The sequence below is a fragment of the Triturus cristatus genome, chromosome 9 (assembly GCF_964204655.1).
Source record: "Triturus cristatus chromosome 9, aTriCri1.1, whole genome shotgun sequence".
NCBI classification, from domain to species: domain Eukaryota; kingdom Metazoa; phylum Chordata; class Amphibia; order Caudata; family Salamandridae; genus Triturus; species Triturus cristatus.
In genome coordinates this window covers 1,163,389,106-1,163,409,458 of record NC_140592.1, presented here as the reverse complement: position 1 = coordinate 1,163,409,458, position 20,353 = coordinate 1,163,389,106, and the positions used below count along the sequence as shown (strand labels likewise).

General features: G+C 46.4%; 1 protein-coding gene across 1 annotated transcript in view; it reads left to right on the top strand.

Moving 5' to 3' along the window:
* PLEKHH1 (pleckstrin homology, MyTH4 and FERM domain containing H1) overlaps positions 1–20,353 on the top strand; it is a 380,707-nt gene that overhangs the window by 327,678 nt on the left and 32,676 nt on the right. The window contains exons 24-27 of the mRNA XM_085627151.1: positions 5,658–5,799; positions 9,472–9,614; positions 10,856–10,985; positions 13,021–13,107. Of these exons, the coding sequence (XP_085483277.1) occupies positions 5,658–5,799; positions 9,472–9,614; positions 10,856–10,985; positions 13,021–13,107 (502 nt within the window). The remainder of the gene's footprint in view (positions 1–5,657; positions 5,800–9,471; positions 9,615–10,855; positions 10,986–13,020; positions 13,108–20,353) is intronic.

The following is a 20,353-nucleotide window of genomic DNA, read 5'->3' as shown; positions in this document are numbered from 1 at the left end:
AAGCTCTCAGCACCATGTACTCTTAAATGACAGCACTGTACTTACAGTGCCCAGGAATGGACCCGGGTACTGTAGGGGCACAGGACTCATGCTCCTGTGCCCACACCATAGGCGTAATGCACCCAGCTAGAGGGGTGGCTGACATATGCCTTGGCAGTGTAGGTGATGGGCATGGTACACAGTGATGTGTGCCATGTCGACTCTTTGTTTTGTCCTGCACCCAGACACTCAGCCTGCAAGGGCAGTGTGTGTGTAAGGGTACAGGGCCTCTGAGGGTGGCACAATGAGTGCTGCAGCCCTTAGAGGCCTTCCCTGGCCACAAGGCCCTGGGTACCTAGGGTACCATTTACTAGGGGCTGACATGTGGCTAGGGTTTGCCAATTTGGAGTTTGTGTGGTTTAAGGAAGGAACATAGGCCCTGGGCACCTGATTGGCAGGAACCCAGGGTACACTCAATCGAAGTACATTCAACAATTTAGCAAAAAGTGGGGGCATACCATGCAAGAAAGATGGCACTTTCTCACACAACTGCATAAACATGACAACTTTGTTTCCCTTAGAATCGGAACACTCTCAGAATCTTGGAAACAATAGATAACAGTTTCACTCAGTCAATCGTGCATGCTTCGTTTCTACAGAGTTACACAGAAATAGATATACGGGCGTTTCATTAAAAAGCGTTTATTGAACAGTCTTATTTCTCGTGCAAGATGTATGAACTGTGACAATCGTAAGACAGAATGCGAAGTATAATATGTACAGCGTTAGCAGTAAGATAAAATAATATTGCAATAGCATGGTTTATAGCTATGACAGATATTCATAAAAATACATACATAAATAACACAGGCTAAAATGTTAATACACACATCTGATGCTTCTAGCTAGTTCTACCCCAGTGTACCTAACCTAAGTGTAGTATGAGGTAAGAAGTAGGTGCTGTTTGTCTATAGTCTAGTTTAGCTATAGTTGCCAAGATTTGCCAAAAATCCCTCTAGGTTCTAGTCCGCTCCATACCTTAGAATGAGTGAGGTTGGAATCTCTTTCCGAGTCTCGATCTCTAACACCCTGCAAGGGGAGTCAGAAGCACTGGAGCTGGATTCTCTGCGAGGAGGATGACAGCGTCTGGTCAGTGCATCAGGCAGGGACATGACTTCCTTCCGAACTTGCCGTGGCGAGCCGCGTCGTGCAAGTAGGCAGCCAAACCGTGGGTTGCCATGGTAAGTGAAGGTATATTTCTACCTTGAAGGTGTTTAGAGATGCCATTATTTTTTATTTATTTATTTTTTTTTTTTTTTGAAAAACCTTTATTGACGTTTCAATCACTTACACGTATGGGCCTACAACCCCCCGGGGCCGGCCGCTAAGCAATCAGAACAATAAAAGCACATGTAAACACAGGCGGCACCTCGGAGAGCAAAGTCTACAATACAGTATAGTCCGGCCAATGAGCCGCTCAGGTAGGACACCAGGAGAGAAAGGGTTTTTCATTTTATAATAAAACAAAACAGTAGGATCAGGTGCCAAATAGTTTCCCAACAGCGATAAGGGGCAAGGATAAGAGACGCAAGCAGCAAGCAGCAATACATTGAATCAATGGCGCAAACACGGGAAAGGACGGATGGGGAGCAATATCAAAGATAGTTGCGCCTACAGGTCCCCGTACCTAAAGCCCAGCGAACCCCCCGGAAACTGTGGCACACATTAAGAGCAAGCGATTCACAATAAGAGAGGTGTACCGCGCTGATCCCAGAAAAACAAGCAAAAAGAAACAGAGAAGAAAAAGGAGGCCATGGAAAAAGAGATAAAGACTAAAGAGTCCCCTCCCCCATCCCCCCACCCTGCACCTCTGCGAATGAGTATGGCCCCACCCCCCAGCAGTGTGCCTGTCGCCCTGGAACTAGACCCGAAATATAGAAGAGACAGGGAAAAAAGGAGTAAGAAAGAGCCCCACCAGACGGGGGGGCGGAGGGAATGTAATAAACTGGAGGAGGGCCTTCAAAACATACCCCCGGCTTCTCCCTCCCGCACGGTGGAGTCTCCCCACAGCAAACAATTAGCAGCACCAAGTTGATCATATCAAAAAAGGAGGGGGGGAGTGGGGAGCATTATGCACCAACTATGCGAATAACCATGAGAGCACGCAACCATGAGTCCGCCTGTCTACTAGGTGACCACTCCCGAAGGATCAGCCTCAGCCTTGACCGCTCTTTGCGATTCTGCCCATGCCTGCCCCTCGACCCAGCACCATGTCCGATGTCCCAAGGTACAGGAGTGTCCAAAAACAGTCGGGAAGCGACGCACACAGGTGGGGTGGAAGTCTCTGAGCATCAGCACGGACCGCTTCATGGGGGGGCGTCTTTTCCAGTGCCGCCCCAGGATCTGCACTGCACACAAGGTCCAGACAGGCTGAAGCAGTCAAATGAGACACACGTTGCTGGAATCGTCCCTGGGCCGCCGGAGATTGCGCACGGGACAAGGCCACCATCTTCCGCTCAGGTCCAATACCTCCGGAGCAGATCAAGCCCACAGTTAGCCGACCACACGGTAGCATACTGTCCGGAGTGTCCGGCTGTACACTAATCGCGGGGGGGGCCGCAACATCTTCCTCCTGTGTGCAGTGTGGAAAGCCACTGTGTACTTGTGGACCAGCATGCCGCCACTGTCCCAACGCTGATACCACACCATCTAGCTTCCTCCCCAGGACCCCGGCGCCATGAGCCAAGGAGTAATGAAGGGCACCAAGGGCCTCCAGGAGGTCGCCGTACCCCAGAGCAGCTCTCTCCGATCGCTCTGCCACACTCCCGACCGTCACACACCCCCAGTCCCGCTGCGTCCCAGCGGACAGGATGGTAGGCTGCATAGTGACAAAATGGCCGCTGGGAAGGCCCGACTCGTATTGGGGCCAGGACCCCGGGACCAACGCCTCAAGGTCCACGTCGCTGAAGACAGGGATCCTGGGGGAGGAACAGATTCAACCGTTGCGCGGTCACGGGCAATAGTCGTCTCCGCCACGGACCAGCTCCCGCAAAAAGCCGGGAGCAGCCCGCAAGGATCAGGCCGAACCAGGGACGGCGTCCGGGCAGCTCACCGTCAAAGGCAGGGGCAAACACCACAGAATCCGAGAATTGCACACCCGGGCATGTCCTCGGTCCGCAGTGCTCAGCAGGGGGGGAGCGACCACAGCAAAATGCAGGCCGAAGGGAGCACCACCCCGGCGGACCGACTCCACCCAGTCACCACAGGCCGCTGTTGTTAAACTGCCGCCCGGCCAAGGCGTCCACTCGAGGTCCCGGCTTCGGGACCGCACGGGCCGCAAAGTTCAATCGCTGATTTCTCCGGCGGTACTGCAGTCAGAAACCTCAGGGTCACACGATCGGTTGCCACTTTCGTTTACGAACACGATCTCGTAGCGCAGAATAAGGATCTCATGCAGGATATCCGTGCGGGATGCGGAGGTTCACGGAGCCGGGAATCTACGCTGCCGTCCCGGTCGCCATCTTGGCTCCTCCCCCAGAGATGCCATTATTGATGTAAAAGTTGAGCAGAAGAACGTCATGAATGAACCCCTAAGGAATAGATGTTCATGCATAATAAATGAATTCTTGGAGAAATCAATATCCAAGCAAGGGAAAGTCCTAAAGGCTTAATAGTCTGGTTTTCCAAGAACTCGTTGTGACGTAGACTAACAGATGTAGGTGGCCATGCCTGTATTTGGTTAGCATGGATAATGCCTAAATAAGGGTAGGATTTCTATACCTAAATATGGGCAATGCGAGTTGTGCCTATATAAGGATATAAATCGGGAAACCTATATACGGTATCTAAATCGACACACAACAGGACTTCGCACTCTCCATCTTCATGCTTGGAGATGGAGCGACGACAGCTGAACATCTTCAACCTTCCTCTGGAGGTGGTTGATGCCAGGTGTACATCAGCAAAAACTGCATAAGACTGTCAGTGGGACAATGTTGTCGCTTGGTGTGGTACTCTACAGATAGACCCCTTGCTGGCAAAGCTATCTGATGTATTGTTGTTTGTTTTGTCCCAAACAAGCAAGGACAAAGCAAGACTATTCTCTTGGCACAAATAAAAGGGTAGCTTTTGGCTCTTTCATGCTTTTACGGTTGCCAGATTAGCTCTCTTTCTTATTGTCTCCAGTTGTTATAAATGTTTTGAAAGGTTTGCATTTGTTTGCGCATCTCCCTTTGTCATGCCACAGTGGGACTGGAACTTGGTCTTCACAAATCTGATTTTTACTCCCTTCTGGCTGCTTTGCAGCTGCCCCTTGCAGCTTCTCACCTTCAAGACTATGTTCTTTGTCACCAGAACATCAGCGCAGCGTGGGAGTAAGCTTCAGGCTCTCTGTCAACCCACCGTACAACACCTTCTTCCAAGGTGTTGTACGGTGGGTTGACATAGAGACAATCTGGTTTTGTGGACACTGGCATCCTACTTCTGCAATAGTTGTGGTGCCATTCCAATTAGGTCAAAACATCACCTTGCCAGCATTCTATTCTCCCTCTAAGGAGGAGGAGGGACTACACTGTTTGGACCCCAAGAGAGCTTCAATCTTTTATATTGATTGTACTAAAGAACACCAGGTGGAAGATCAGCACTTTTCTCTGGAGCGAAAAAAAGGCAAAGTTGTGCAGAAGAGAACCTTCCCCCACTGCATTGTGCTTTGCATTAAAATCTGCTACGCATTAGCAAAAAAGCAGCCTCTGGACGGACTGCATGCTCATTCTCAGAGGGCCAACGCTGCTACCACTGTGTCGGCACTTAGTCACTGTCGTGGACATTTGCCTGGTAACTACGTGGGCATCTCTCCATTATGTTCATGAAGCACTATTGTCTGAACAGTCAGATTCCCTTTTAGGGGAGTTTTGTCTGCTCGTTCCTGCAGGACTTTATGGTTTGAATCCATTCCCAGTCCCACCTCCGAATAAGTACTGCTTTGGTATCTATTCAAAAGAAGAGAAATCAGCTGATAGAAGTCTCTATCAGAAGAACAAGGGCCTCACCTTCAGTAACGCTCTTTCTGGTAGAGACTCTATATAGCCACAGATTACTCATCGACCCTTTCAATGTCCAGTTTGTGATTGGACTCTGTTAATTAAATAGATCCCAAAACTAGGAATCTGCACGCTGGTAGGGCACGGACAGTCTTGAAAGCAACTGATGTCATTGCGTTGGTATGGTGCCTGCATAGGCTGGGCATGTCCTTTCAGGACTGGAACAGCAACAGTGCAGAGCTGCATACCACCACCTACTGGTGTGCAGAGATACTGCTGAAAAGTCTCCAGATTTAGTCTGATGTAATATTCAAAAGGTGAGAATTCTGCGGCTAGATAGTCTAGCAGAAAGAGCTTTACCGAAGAAAATTAACTTGTTCTTCTGATTGAGACTGCTAGCAGCCAGTTTCTCATCTTTTGAATAGATATCAAGGCAAGATTTGCAAAAATAACAGATGAATGTACATTGTAGAGCAGTCCATTAGAATCCACCCATGAAAGTTCCTTCCTGGAACTTAAAACTGTGCTGCCTGAACATGTTTACAATAATAATGTAGTGTTCCCCAAAACTGTTTTGTACGCTCGTGATTGTACTACACAGAATCTTTGTAACCTCATTTGATTTTTGTTATGTCATAGAATATACTTTAGAGCTCAAGCGAAAGGTGAAACCGATCGAGAGCGCCTTCTGCTGGCTTTTCAAGTGAGTGACGAGATCACCAGCGGGAGGTTTCCTGTCAACAAAGAGCTCGCTTTGGAAATGGCAGCCCTGATGGCACAAGTGAGTAGCTTTAAATATTCCAGGCATATTTATAAAAGATCCATGTGCTGCATGCCTTGCTGTCGGCTATTGAAGAAAATTGCCTTCTTTATTAGACTGCTGGCCTTCCTGTTTTCATATTTATCGAAAAATTCCCCTTAAAGTCTTGAGAGCATGTCTCATTTAAGCCTGCCCTCTGCTCAACTCCTACAGGGGTTGTATTGTTACAATGATTGCAGTGTCTGTGGCGGGCCAGTGCCGTCACAAGACTTGCATGCTGTTTCATTGCAAGGTGTGGGTCAGGATTGTTGGGTGGTGGACATGGCAGATTACGTTCAAGTGCTGAGAGATGCAGATGGAACAAATGCTGCTCCCATAAACAGACAGGACACCTGGTTATGTAGTCACTACTCATCAGGCCTGCCAATTGCCATGCACCTGGTGTTAGAATAATGCATTTCTGATCATTTTCCCACATTATCGCAATGCCGGAGATTGTTTCGCAACAGAACCATGTCCTGAAGTGCATTAGTTTCAATTGCTCGCTTTGCTGGGATGGACGTAATAAAAGCTGAGCTTGAGTGCTGTTTTTCAAATGTCATGAGATGGCGCTAGTGTACAATGGGAGGTATAGAATTCTCAATATATTATGACGTGGAAATGTCCTGCAATCACAGTAAGCTAAACTGATTTAGGAGATTTGAAGACCAAAACAGAAAACTGCACTCCTGCCTAATTATTGTAAAAAAAAAAAAACCTGCTCAAACCATAGTGTGCGAAAGTGCCTCTTTTGCATGATTAGCCCCCACTTTTGCCTGGTTTTGATTGTTTCAAATGTAATGCACAGGGTCCCTGCCAACTAGGTGCCCTGTGCCAGTGCTCCTTCCCTAAAAACAAAACTCTAATTGGCACTTCTGCCCTCTGTAAATCCCTAGTAAATAGTACTCTGAATACCTAGGGCCTTGGAGCTGAAGAGTGTCCCCTGGGACGTCCATCACTGGGACCATGCCACTGCCCTAGCAGCTTGTATGCACCTGTGAGGGAGAAAACCACCAAAGTCGACATGGCACCCTGCCTGTGTGCAATGCCAGCTAACACCGCCTGCATCAAAATTGCACCCTGCTGCCACCGGTGGTGTATGTTTTGTGCTGCTTTGTGGCCCCTCCGGTGCTTAACCTAACACCCAAAGCCTGGCCCCTGCTTACTTGTAAGCAGTGTGGCTCCAGGCACCTCCAGTCTCCATTGGAAACCATTGTGCTAAACTCTGATTTTGACCTCTGCACCCCGCCGCCCCTGTGCCTCTGGTGGTGTAGTTTTGGTACTTGCCTGTCCCTGGCTGACTTTTGGCTCCGAACACTGGGATTATAAGTGCATTACTTACCTGTGTAACCACAAAACTGTTTTCCCTATAGGATAACATTGAACAGTGTTGAAAAGTCTTAAGTGTCGATTTTTGGATTAAAAACATACTTACCTTATTACGAAGATCTTGGTCTTAAAATAAAATACAAAGTATAATTTTCTAAAATTGGTATGGATCTCCTTCTTGAGTCGTATGACCATTATTGATCACCATTGTGCAATAAATGTCTTACACTCCTTTTAAGCCTAAGGCTGCTTATCCGCACTGCCACTAATAGCACTTAGGGTTTTACATTGAGCCCTGTACACTTTTGGGGAACCCTTGGACTCTGTGCACGGTATTACCACTCAGTAGCAATATCATATAAAGAGCTAGCTTCCTACACATGGTATCAAACAGATGTGGATGTCCAGCAGCATAACTAATCTTGTAGATACATGCCCAAACTGGGTCAGTCTAAACTGCAGTAAAAGAGGGGCCTGATTATAGAACTGTACAGGTAGAAGGTCCACCCTGTGTCCCCTCTCCCATACTGTAGTCGGCCTCAGGTCCTATGTGGCCGAGAGCCTGGACATACTCTGTCCATTGATCATGATCTGATTATGCCATTAATATGATAGATTGCCTGCGAGGGAGGCACAGGCTGGCTGAGGCAGGGAATCTCTGTTTAATCTATTGTTTCTGTGCAGTTCTGTGTACCAACAGGTGTCAGACCTAAGCTGAGAGCTGTGTCATGCTACTACTAAGTGTGAGAGACATTATACTGTTTAAGAGAAAGTGTCACTCATAGCCGTTGAATGTCACTCATAATTGCACAGAAATTATGAAAATGTTACACATAAGCAATCTGAAAACTTGGCAGTTATGATTGATGCTGTGTTAATAAAGATCTGTTACACATGGAATACCGTGTGAGTTTCCATGTTGCCTCTACAGTCCAGAATTGATGAGTCTCTTGTTTCCCAGAAATCAGATCAACTTGATATTCTCCTTGGGGCAGTCTACAAGCCCTGAATGCTGAGGTAGCACCTAAATATTTGTTTTTTTCTAACAACCAGCTTTCCAAACAAATAGCACACTAGTTCCAGTGCCGCTCAATTTCAAGACCAAGTTGACTAGGTACTTCTGTTTAATTCTAGTCAGCGTGGCATGTGAAACATTGTTGATACTATAACAGACACAGCTGAAGGAATGCTTTAAACCCCCCTAATCAGAGCTCTAGTGTGGGGCTGCCACATTAATACAAAACAACCTATGATGCTGGATCCTGACCTGGTCCCTACACCTATAGAGTGGTGCTGGAAGTATTTAAAGGCAGCTGTTGTAGTTTAGTTTGTCTAATTTTGATACAAATGCAAGTATCTCCAGGACTAAGTTATATTGCTAGGCCTTTTTGCCCAGTTCAAATTCACCACCATGTTGTGGACTTCTGTATTCCATAAGGCACATATTTGGCCTACTCTGTAGACTCTTGCTCATCAGATGTTGACCTGAGTGGTCATCAAGTTCTCCAAAGAAGCTTAACATGATCCCATTGTTCCTGTGCAGCTGAATCTTGCTTTTTTGTTTCCTACACTGAAATATTTACACAACTAGATCATAGGGAGACCTTGTTGGAAATATAATAACATTTGACTTACCAATGTTATAACTCTTACTATAATAATCAATCTTATGCCATTCTCGGTGACCCACAATTCACCTGCATAGCAGAAGCGGACTTAAAATTGCAATAATGGTTAGTAGTTGAAGTGAAACAGAGCTAGCAAGGTTTGGGTTATGTGATGGCGTCGGGCACATGGAAGTGCTGTTCGTGCGCTGAATGCGGGGCTGATTCACAAAGATATGTGCACAGCTGTGCACAAAGGCAATTTTGTGCTGTTCTTCCTCCAAAAACATTACAAACACTGTGGTCCTCCAGCTCCCAGGGAAACGCTTGCTCATGTAGGGAGGGCTTGCACCAGAGCACACACTTACAGTCAGCTCCACTGACTCTTGGTGGTGTGAGTAGCAGCATGGAGTACAAATCCATCTGTGGCACAGCAAGTGTATGTATTCACATGAACGTGTAGAATTTTAAATGTACAGGAGTTGCTAATGGAGATCATTAGGAAGGAAGTAACGGTCACAAAGGAGAGAATTGCCAGTTTGAAGGAGCACCATGAAGAAACACAGTTACTCCTGGTGAAACCTAGAACAGCCAGAAGATAACATACCTTTTTCTACATATTACTCATGCACTTGTACTAGCAATACAACCAAGACAATTTCCAAGCACACTTGTAATATTGGATGTGGATCTTGCATAACAATGTATATGTATTCCGCAGGTAGACCACGGTGACCTAGATCGACCAATACCATCAAGTCCTGGTGGGACAGCACATTCCAAAATGGGGCATCTTCTCCAGCAGGTCCTGGATAAGTACTACCCGAGGCGATACAAGCAGAACTCCACTCATGAACAAAACAGGTTGGCTACATAAATGTTTGTTGTTCATACCTGACCTGACAGATCGCTTAAAGACTTTGTATGAGCTATCAATGAAATCTTAAACCCCATATGAAGTTGGCAACTACAGTTGTTTGCTACTGTAACCTCACATTAGATTACCAATTGGATCTTCAGACTCACCTGTCTCACCTTTCTGAAGTCCCAAACATCTTTCTTTTGAATGTTCTCCACATTACAATACATTTTTATGTGATATATGTTCCGATTAACGTTATTCTAGATCATAGTGTCTAGTTGCCCAAGGCCTGACATATCGAGGTATTTCACTTGCACAAATAAGGCAAGGAGGAATTTAGGGAGTGATAGCTATTACAAACACCCTCCCACAAAAGAGGAAGCCCATTGTTATTCACAAACTACACTTCTGAGCTTACATCAGCCTGAAAGATGACAAAGCAGTAGTTAATGTACTCCAACCCAGACTTGGAGTAATTTAAGCAGCACACATAGGCACTCACAAGTGTTGCAGCACACTCCCACAGAAAATAGTGGCGGCAGGTACTTAAATGAATACCCCATAGGAAATAATGTTAAATAAATTAGGTTTGATTACTTATGTCATATATCAGTTCATAAAAAATATATATAAAATTATTCAAAAAAATGTTATTTTTTTATAACTATACACATTACAAAACGTATTACTTATTACAAATGTTACAGCTGAGGTGTTTTTAAAAAGAAATTGTTAGGAATATTTAGAAATTAAATACATGTATTTTAATTTATCCATACTCCGAAAGTGTGAATATGCACCTGGGTGCAGTAGTATGTATATACAATATATGCACGAGTAAACTTACACATTTAAATGTACCTTTGTGAATCAGGCTCACAGTTTGAAATATTGCATTCCATAGGTCAGGGTAGTGCTGAATTAAACCACAAGACCTTTACATTTCCTTACTATATGCTTCTTTAGACTCCGTGGCATACCATTGTACTCATTCTGTTACTTGATGTCATTGCCATTAAGTTTTCAAGACAATTCTTTTTCTACATGGTGTAGACATACTCCAGTTACCTCATTATTGAATGCAATTTCCACGCCTAAGTGCTGTTTAGGTTCACAGATTGCTTTGTGAATGTGGCCCAAAGTCATTCATCTCTGGCACCCCCTTTCTGGTCCAGAACGTGTATGCTAAATGCTAAAATAAGAAGAATCCTCCAATTAAACATGTGTTCTCTGTTCTTTTAAGGAGACTTGCGGACAGACTGGCTACAAAGTGGATGATTTTGAGAGGATGCTCTGCACCAGAGTGTATCCGGATTTACTTAACCGTGGCACGTAAATGGCCGTTATTTGGTGCCAAGTTGTTTACAACAAAGGTATATGTAATGTATTGTACTACATAATTTATATAGCTCTTCTTACACTGGGGTCAATTCTCCAATTCGCATCAGGATCAGTCTAGTTAACTACTTTATTACATGAACAGTGTGTCTATTGTCATTAGGTGGAAACTGTTTACCAGCGCATACACTTGCTGGAATTGCCCTTGCATTGACCTTGGGAGTCTGCGACAGAGGTGCATAATAAAGTGTAGACCATGCTCTTAAGTCTCAATGGTGAAGGGCATTTTTCTGGTAGAAGACCGCAATGGGACATAGAGTAAGATTAGTGGAGTCTGGTTACAGCAGGGCATAGATCACGTCTAAGTACTTTGCTAAACAGCTGCTGATTGTGCCGCCTTCTACTGCAGATGGGGACACATCAAAATAATTATTGCAAAAAATGGAGTCCTCAAAAACCATATCATGAATGTGAGCTTTGCTCACATTGTTGAAACATTGACCGCTTTCTCTGCTGCAGTTTATGATGCTTGTGATATTGCAGCACAACTCATTATTAACTTTATTTTGATGTAGGTTGCAATTCAGTGCTTCACTTGATTCTCATACAGGATTAAGATCCACTTCTGGCATAAAAAGGACTCCCTGGATTGAAAGTGACTTATGAATATACATACTTTCCTTATAAGATAGGAATTGCAATTAAATGATATGTAAAGTAGTCCCAGATCCTACGTCAGTAAAGCAATCCATGCAGGTGTTTAAGTTCCTGTCCTAGTTGTATGTATGTGCTATTTGTATAGTGTAAACCTAGCAGAAAGGCAACGGAGCAGCGTACAGAGTCAAAGGTAAGGATACAGTTAACAAGTGATTAGTGAGGTAGCTGGTTTGCTAGGAGCAGAATTGTACTGCAACTGCATCTTGACCTAGTTTGTAAAGAGGTGTGTCTTCGACTCATCTAAATTAAAGCAGGACTGGGCGGTCCTGATTGAAACATGGATGCTGTTCCCATCCTAGGTGCGTAGACGAAAAAAACTGTTGTTTTTTTTCTTTTCCTTTTAACACTTCTCTGCCTCCAGTCTGTTGGTATAATGCCTGATGGTGTGCCAAGAGCCAACCGAGATGGTGAGCTTGTCAGAGAGATAGGTGGGGGTGCCGGTTGTGATGACAGCTGCCTTTAAAGATGGTGAGGACCAGTAAAGGAGTCAGTGGAACTCCATCAGGATGTCGGTGAAACAATCAAATTTCTTCAGGCCCTGAACGAGACATGCTGCGGCATGTAAGATACCCTTATGGGAGGCCGCGTAGACTGTAGAAGCCATGGAGCAGCGCATGACTACTATCCAGATGCAAGAGTACAAGGTTGAACAGCAGTTCTGAAGTCACTTGTGAAAGGCACAGTTTCACTTTCTTTAGTAGAAAGAGCTGGTATGAGGCCATCTTGCTGAGAAGTCTGGCAGTATCATGAGACAGGCCGCTTTCATCTGTGACCAGTAAGGCGTTTTCTAGGATGAGATCAATCTTGGAGTTGAGCTTAGATCATTTTTTTAAATTTGTATTGTGATATTGCTGATGAAAGTTAAATGAGTAATGGAATTGGCAAGGTCATCAGGTCTTTTGTAGGTTTCTTTCAAATTTTGGACAGCTTCTGAGAAGATGCCTTTAGTGAAGGAGGCATTGACAGTGGTGAGTAGGGATGAGAGCTTCACTACTGAGAGCTTTGATGAAGGATCACGTTAAAGCATTATGTTTATTGGTGGTGACTTTGAGGGAGTTGAGTGTGTCATTGAGTTCTTCAAGAGATGGGCCATTGCAGAGTGCTATGAGAATGGGTGGGTCTAAAGGGGAAGTACGCTTCAGTTGGCTATATGCTGTTTAATCGTCTATATTTGCTCCCCTGAGTAGAGGTTCCTGGCATTGCACTGGTCTGTGTGGTGTGAGATAGTAGGGCCAGGCAGTCCCTGATTGTCTCGAAGAGCATGATGCTTTAGGTGGCAGCTTCATTGATGGATGTATTTATTTAAAGCACCATGGGGGGGCACATATAAACAATTTCTCTCTTACCCCCTAGACCATACCATCATCTCCCCTGGAAGATAATCTGGTTTGGATGGCAGTGAATGAAGATGGGATCAGTTTACTGGATTACAGCTCTATGGTATGGAGAACAGAAATGGTCAGGTTATCTTAATATATGCACATACTCCCTTTTCTCACTCTGTGCTTGACTGCTACATAATGCCTAGTCTCCTGAGGCATTTGTCCATTTAAATGATAAGGTCTTAACCTGTCCAGAAATGGAGATGAGCCACAGTACATAAAGTAGGTTTGACATATTTGTGTGTCACGCGCCAGTTATGTATTTTGGGAGTCCGCCTAATAGCCTGTGACAATGACATAGTTGAAAAGTGGGCGTTTCTGTACCGTGCACCTTTGCTATGCCTTAGAAGTCAATCAGCATGTTGAGACACTGCAGATTTTTACAGTGGACTAACCAATGAAACTGGATAATAGTTGTGCTACAGGGGCATTCTTACTAAATAAAAATATTGTGTTTGAGTCATGTGAGCTTTAGATCACATGCTTTGCATATTCCTGCTATCTAGTGTTGGGTCCGGATGTTTTCTAGTTGTTTTTCTTCAAAGAATTCTTTTCAGTCTCAAGGTAGGTGACTTCTTCTTTCGGTGCTAGTGCGCATGGGCATCGACTCCATTGATGTTTTTTCCGCCATCGGGTTCGAACGTGAATTGCTGTGCTCTGCTTCAAAAATGTTTCTTCGGGTTCCCCTCGGTGCGCAATCCATTCTACCTGCATCGGTATTGTTTCGAACGCTGATCCCACTTCTCCGCATATCGTATCTGTCAAGGAAAACCTCTATTTCGATCGAAGATCTTCCGGAAGGTCGTCCGGCCTAATCTCGCCGGTCCACTTGGCAGTTGATGGAAAAGACTATTCAAATTCTGCCCGAGGTGCCACGCCAAGTATCCGCGCACCGACTTGCACGAAGTGTGCAACTTGTGCTTGTCTCCGGAGCACAACGAACAGGACTGGGACGCGTGCAAATCGTTCTGATTGAAGAAAACGCTCCGTAGTAGTGGGGCTCGACGTCACGAAATGCAGAGTCAAAACGTCAAATACATTCCTGACCTCTTTGGCGAAGGATCCGAGCATGAATTAGACGCCCAGGGAGCCAAGGAAGAAGAAGAAGAACTTACCTCCATTCCAGAATCAGACTCCGAGATGGAAGAAGACTTGCCACAAGGTCAACGTCTCGTGAGTACCGAACTCCCCTTGATCCAAACTCCAACTGATCCGAAACAAAAGGCTTCGGTCCCACCCCCGCTTTCGGGCCACGGTCGGCACTGAGATTATGTTTCTGACGCTCCGGCACCGAAACACGTCACTAAGCCTTCCAGCTCTGGATCGTGTCGGCCAAAGTCTAGCACCGAGCTGAAACCTTCAGGCTCAAAGCCGAAAACCACTTCGTAGCCGAAATCTTTGACACCAAAAACGAAACCTCCTTTAGTACCGAGACCTTCAAGGCCGAAAAGTCATTCTACCCCTACACTGAAATATTTGGTGCCAAAACCTAAAACTGTTCCTCCGAAGCTGCAGGATCCGTTTTTCGACACCCCAACACCCAAATCGGATCCAAAACAAAAGGAACTTTATATAAATACAGATACAGGACGTGCTCTCACTAAGTCACCTCAGAAATGCAAACCTGAGTCAGAGGACACCCTTTACCATATTCCTTTGAAGAGGAAGAATATAAGTACTAACCCCTCCCCCTCCACCACGTTCCCCTACACCAACTTCTCCAGCTTTGCAGCATTTACTGATAACACCAACTAACTCTCCATCACCACCTGATGATGATGGAGATGGGGGGGGGGGGGGGGGGGGGCAATATTTTACCAGTAGACCCCTGGAAAGATTATAACGCAGATTCACCTACAGATAACGACCCAGATCTTTACCTTGCAAAGCCTTCCCCTCCTGACGACAGTGTACGATATCTAGAATTACTTGCTAGAGCTGCAGAATATCATGGGGTACAGTTACACAAGGAATCTCAAGAGGAAGGTTTCCTATTTGGAATGCTCAGTAGCACACAAAGGGCTAGCCACACTCTTACCTATGCTTAAAGGTATGATGAGACATGCCGATGATATCTTTAAAGATCCAGTGCGTGCTTGCATTATCACTCCCAGAATTGATAAAAAAAATATAAGCCTCAGATCCAGTCTTTATTAAAGGACAGTTACCACTAGACTCCTTGGTGGTCTCTAATGCCCATAAATGGGCCAATTCACAGATTACAGGGGATGCTCCACCTCCAGACAAAGAGTCAAAACTATTAGACGCCTCCAGTAAACAAGTTACCGCCCAAGCAGTAAATTATTGGCATTACCAATTCAAAGTACCACCGTTTTGGAGTCACCACTGCTCCCAGGGTATTTACCAAATGTCTGGCAGTAGTCGCAGCATATCTGAGAAGACAATACATCCATGTCTTCCCATACCTTGACGACTGGCTCATCAGAGCCAGCACTTACCGAATGTGTCTCCAACACACTTAAACCACTATTCACTTACTTCACCAACAAGGGTTTACAGTAAATGTGTTGAAGTCTCATCTATAGCCTTCCAACACACAAACTTATATGGGAACTATGATAGACACTCTAGCCTTTTCCATTACAGCCAGGATTCACAGTATTCAGTCCCTTCTCACTCAGTTTCAGCCCAACCAATCATTACCAGCAAAAGTATTCATGCAACTGCTAGGGATGATGGCGTCTTGATTTATAATTGTTCCCCACGCAAGACTTCACATGCGTCCCCTTCAAGAATGCTTAGCAAGTCAGTGGAACCAGTCACAGGGTCAGTTGACCGATCTAGTGTTGGTAGATGGCCGCACCCATCGCTCTCTGCAGTGGTGGAACCCACACAATTTATCCAAAGGGCAGCTCTTTCTCGACCCTGTTCCACAGACAGTGCTAGCTGCAGACGCATCGCTCACTGGCTGGAGCGCTCGCCTACAAAGTCACACAATCGACGGATTATGGACTCTAAAGTACAAGAGCCTCCATATAAATCACCTAGAGCTACTAGCAGTGTTTCTAGCGCTCAAAACCTTTCAAACTCACCTAATAGGCAAAACTGTCCTAGTCCGCACAGACAACATGACAGCTATGTACTATATACAAAAACGGGGGGGGGGGGGGGGGGGGACACACTCTCTCCAACTGTCAAGCCTTGCACAAGCCATTTGGAAATGGGCCATACATCACAAAATGTATCTCCTAGCAGAACATCTCCCAGGTGTAAACAATCAAATTGCAGACCTTCTCAGCAGACAAAACAGCAAATCCACGAGTGGGAACTTCATCCCCAGATTCTTCTTCCCTACTTTCAGGAATGGGGATTTCCTCACATAGACTTGTTCGCCACAGATCAAAACGCAAAATGCCCAAGCTTCACCTCCAGGTTCCCACACCTGCTCTCCAAAGGCAATGCCCTATGGATGAACTGGTCAGGGATATTTGCCTACGGTTTTCCACCTCTCCTACTCATTCAGCTGGTAGTTCAAAAGCTCAGACAATCATCCCTCAAACTCATTCTCATAGCTCCCACATGGGCACGCCAACCTTGGTTCACCACCCTGCTAGAGCTCTCCGTAGTTCCACACCAAAAGCTGCATCTCAACTCCAGTCTCCTCACTCAGAGCCATGGAGAAATCAGGCATCCAAATCCCAAGGAACTCAACCTAGCGCTTTGGCTCCTGAAGCCATAGAGTTTGGTTATTTACAATTTCCACCAGACTGTATGAATATCCTAAAGGAAGCTAGGAAACCTAGTACTGGGGCATGTTATGCAGCAAAGTGGAAACAATGTGATATATACTGTAACGATAACAATGTAAATCGCGGGGGGAGGAGCCAAGATGGCGACCGAGACGGCAGCGTAGACTCCCGGCTCCGTGAACCTCTGCATCCCGCACGGATATCCTGCCTGAGATCCTTAACCTGTGCTACGTGGTCGTGTTTCTGAAGGAGAGGGGCTCCCGACTGTCTGACTCCGAGGTTTCTAGCTGCGGTATTACCGGAGAAAACTGCATCTGAACTTTGCGGCCTGTGCGGCCCTGGAGCCGGGACATCGAGTGGACGCCGTGTCCGGGTGGCAGTGCGACAACAGCGGCCAGTGGTGACTGGGTGGAGTCGGCCCACCGGAGCGGTGCCAAACTCGGCCTACATTTCGGCATGGTCACTTCTACTGCCCAGCGTAGCGGACCGAGTGCTTGACCGGGGGTGCAACTCTTAGGTTCCCCGGTGACTGCCCCTGCCTTGCTGGTGAGCTGCCCGGCCGCCGTCCGTATCCTGCCCCGATCGCTGCGGGCCGCCCCCGGATTTCCACGGGGGCTGGTCCGTGGTGGGGACGACTGTTGCCCGTGACCACGGATAGTTTTTTGCCTGCCCCCGGAACCCGGTCACCCGCGACGTGGACATCGCGACGCTTGTCCCGGCCCCTGTGAGGGTCGGGCATACTTGGCGGCCATCTTTGGGCGATGAAGCCTACCATCCTGTCCGCTGGGCCGCGGCGGGCCTGTGAGCGTACGACTTCTGGGAGTATGGCGGCGAGATCGCAGAGAGCTGAGCTGGGGTACGGCGACCTCCTCGAGGCTCTTGGTACTCTTCACTCCTCCTTGGTTCATGGTTTCGTGATCTTGGGGAGTAGGCTCGATGGTGTGGCGTCGGAGTTGGGGCAGTGGCGGCCCGCCTGTCCGCACGAATACAGAGACTACCCACACTGCGTGCAGGAGGATGCTGTGGCGGCCACCCCTGAGGTTAGTGCACGACTGGACGCCCCGGCCAGTATGCTACAGTGTGTTCGACCTTCTGAGGGCCTGATCTGTCCCGGAGGCGTTGGACCTGAGTGTGATGTGGTGGCCTCATCCCGTACATGCCCTCCTACGACCCAGGGACAACTCCTGCAACTAATGTCTGCTTTGGCTGCTTCTGCCTCCCTGAACCTTGCATGCAGTGCAGATCCTAGGGCAGCACTGGGAAGCCTGTTTCCTCACGCGGCGGACTATGTTGATGTTCAGAGACTTCCACCCCACCTGTGTGCGTCGCTTCTCTGTCGTTGTTGGACATTTCTCTGCCTAGGAACATTGGGTATGGTGCTGGGTCGAGGGGTTGGCATGGGCAGAATTCCAAAGAGTGGTCAGGGATGAGGCTGGCCCCTCGGGGGTGGTCGCCTAATGGACGGGCGGGCATAGAGGTGGCGTGCTCTCCTGACATGGCTACTGGCACAATAGGTACATAATGCTCCCCATCGTGGTTTGAGAAGATTGTCTTTGTGCTGTTCCTTGTTCACTTTAGGGGAACCTTACTGTGCGGGAGGGAGAACGCCGGGGGTCTGTTATGAAGGCCCTCCTCCAGTTTATAAATACTTTCTCTACCCCCCGCCTGGTGGGGGTCTTTTCCTACTTCTTTTTCCCTACTCTTCTATATTTCGGGTCTGGTTCCAGGGTGACAGGCACACTGCTGGGGGGGGGGCCGTACTCATTTGCAGAGGTGCAGGGTGGGGGGTTGGGGGAGGGGATTCTGTATTCTTTCATCTCCTTTTCCATGGCCTCCTTTTTCTTTTCTGATTCTTTTTGTTTTTTCTTTTTCTGGGATCAGCGTGATACACTCCCTTTTGCTATGCCTCGTTGCCATTCCATGTGTTCACAACTTCCGAGGTGTTCTTGGGGAGTTTTGGCGGGGGACTGCGGGCGCAACTGTATATTATGTTCTTCCCCATCCTGATGTTCTTGTGTTTGCGCCATCGACCTAATAGATTGCTGTAAATCGCTAACGTTCATTACTCTGCAGCTCCGTGATCGTTGTTTTAAAATTGCTTGTCACCTGATCCTACTGCCTTGTCTCATCATAAAATGAAAACCTTTTTCTCCTGGTGCCCTACTTACGCTGTTCACAGTATTAGTAGTACGATTTTGCTCCCCGAAGTGCTGCCTGTGTTTGTACTTGTCGTTATTGATCTGATTGCTTAGCGGCCGGCCCTGGGGGGTTGTAGGCCCATACTTGTTCTTATTGAACTGTTAATAAAGGTTTTCAAAAAAAAAAAAAAAAAAACAATGTAAATCGCCTTGATGCTTCAGTGCAAAACATCATCTGTTATCTCTTACACTTACATCAATCTGGATTAGCCTACACATTCATTCTATTGCATTTAGCAGCAGTAGCTGCATACTTACAAAACAGACAACACTTCTCTCTATTCAGAATACCAGTGATTAAAGCCTTTATGGAAGGACTTAAAAGAGTAATACCACCAAGAGCTCCACCTGCACCAGTATGGAACTTGAACATAGTCCTTACCAGGCTAATAGGTCCACCTTTTGAACCAATGCACAAGTGTCAACTACAATTTCTCTCATGGAAGGTTGCTTTTCTTATTGCGATCACCTCCTTAAGGAGAGTTGGTGAATTCCAGGCACTAACTGTACAAGAGCCTTTCTTTTAACTTCACAAAGACAAAGTGGTTCTTCGAACCATTTCCAAATTTCTCCCTAAAGTGGTTTCTGCTTTTCACATCAATCAATTAGTTGAGTTAACCGTGTTCTTTCCTCAACCTGATTCTGTAGCAGAACAAGCTCTACACACACTAGATGTTAGAAGAGCTCTACTATATTATGTGGAAAGAACAAGAGATTTTCATCAGACAAAACAGCTCTTTGTTGTCTTTTCGTCACCCCACAAAGGCAATCCCATTTCTAAATCAGGCATTGCAGAATGGATAGTAAAATGTATCCAAACATTTTATGTGAAAGCAAAAAGTACCTTGACAATACCCCCTAGAGCACATTCCACCCGCAAAATAGGGGCTACTATGGCCTTCTTAGGGAATATTCCCCTAGCTGACATCTGTAAGGCAGCAACATGGTCTACACCGCACACATTCACCAAACACTACTGTGTAGATGTGTTAGCGAGGCAACAAGCTAATGTAGGCCAGGCAGTACTTAAAACACTTTTTCAAACAACTGCAACAGCTACAGGGTAGCCACCGCTTTGGGAGTTTACTGCTGTATAGTCTATGCAAAGCATGTGATCTACGGCTCACATGCCTCGAAAGCATAATGTTACTTACCCAGTAAGCATCTGTTCTTGGCATGTAGAGCTGTAGATTCACATGCGCCCACCCGTCTCCCCGGGTACCTATACCTGTTGCAGTTTTCTTAATTTAGATACATACGCATGGACATCTCTATTCTACCTTTACTAACTCTATTCTCACCCTCTGCGGGAAAACAATCTAAGAATGGAGTCGATACCTATGTGCACTATCACCGAAAGGAGGAGTCACCTACCTTGTGACTGGAAAGACTTCTT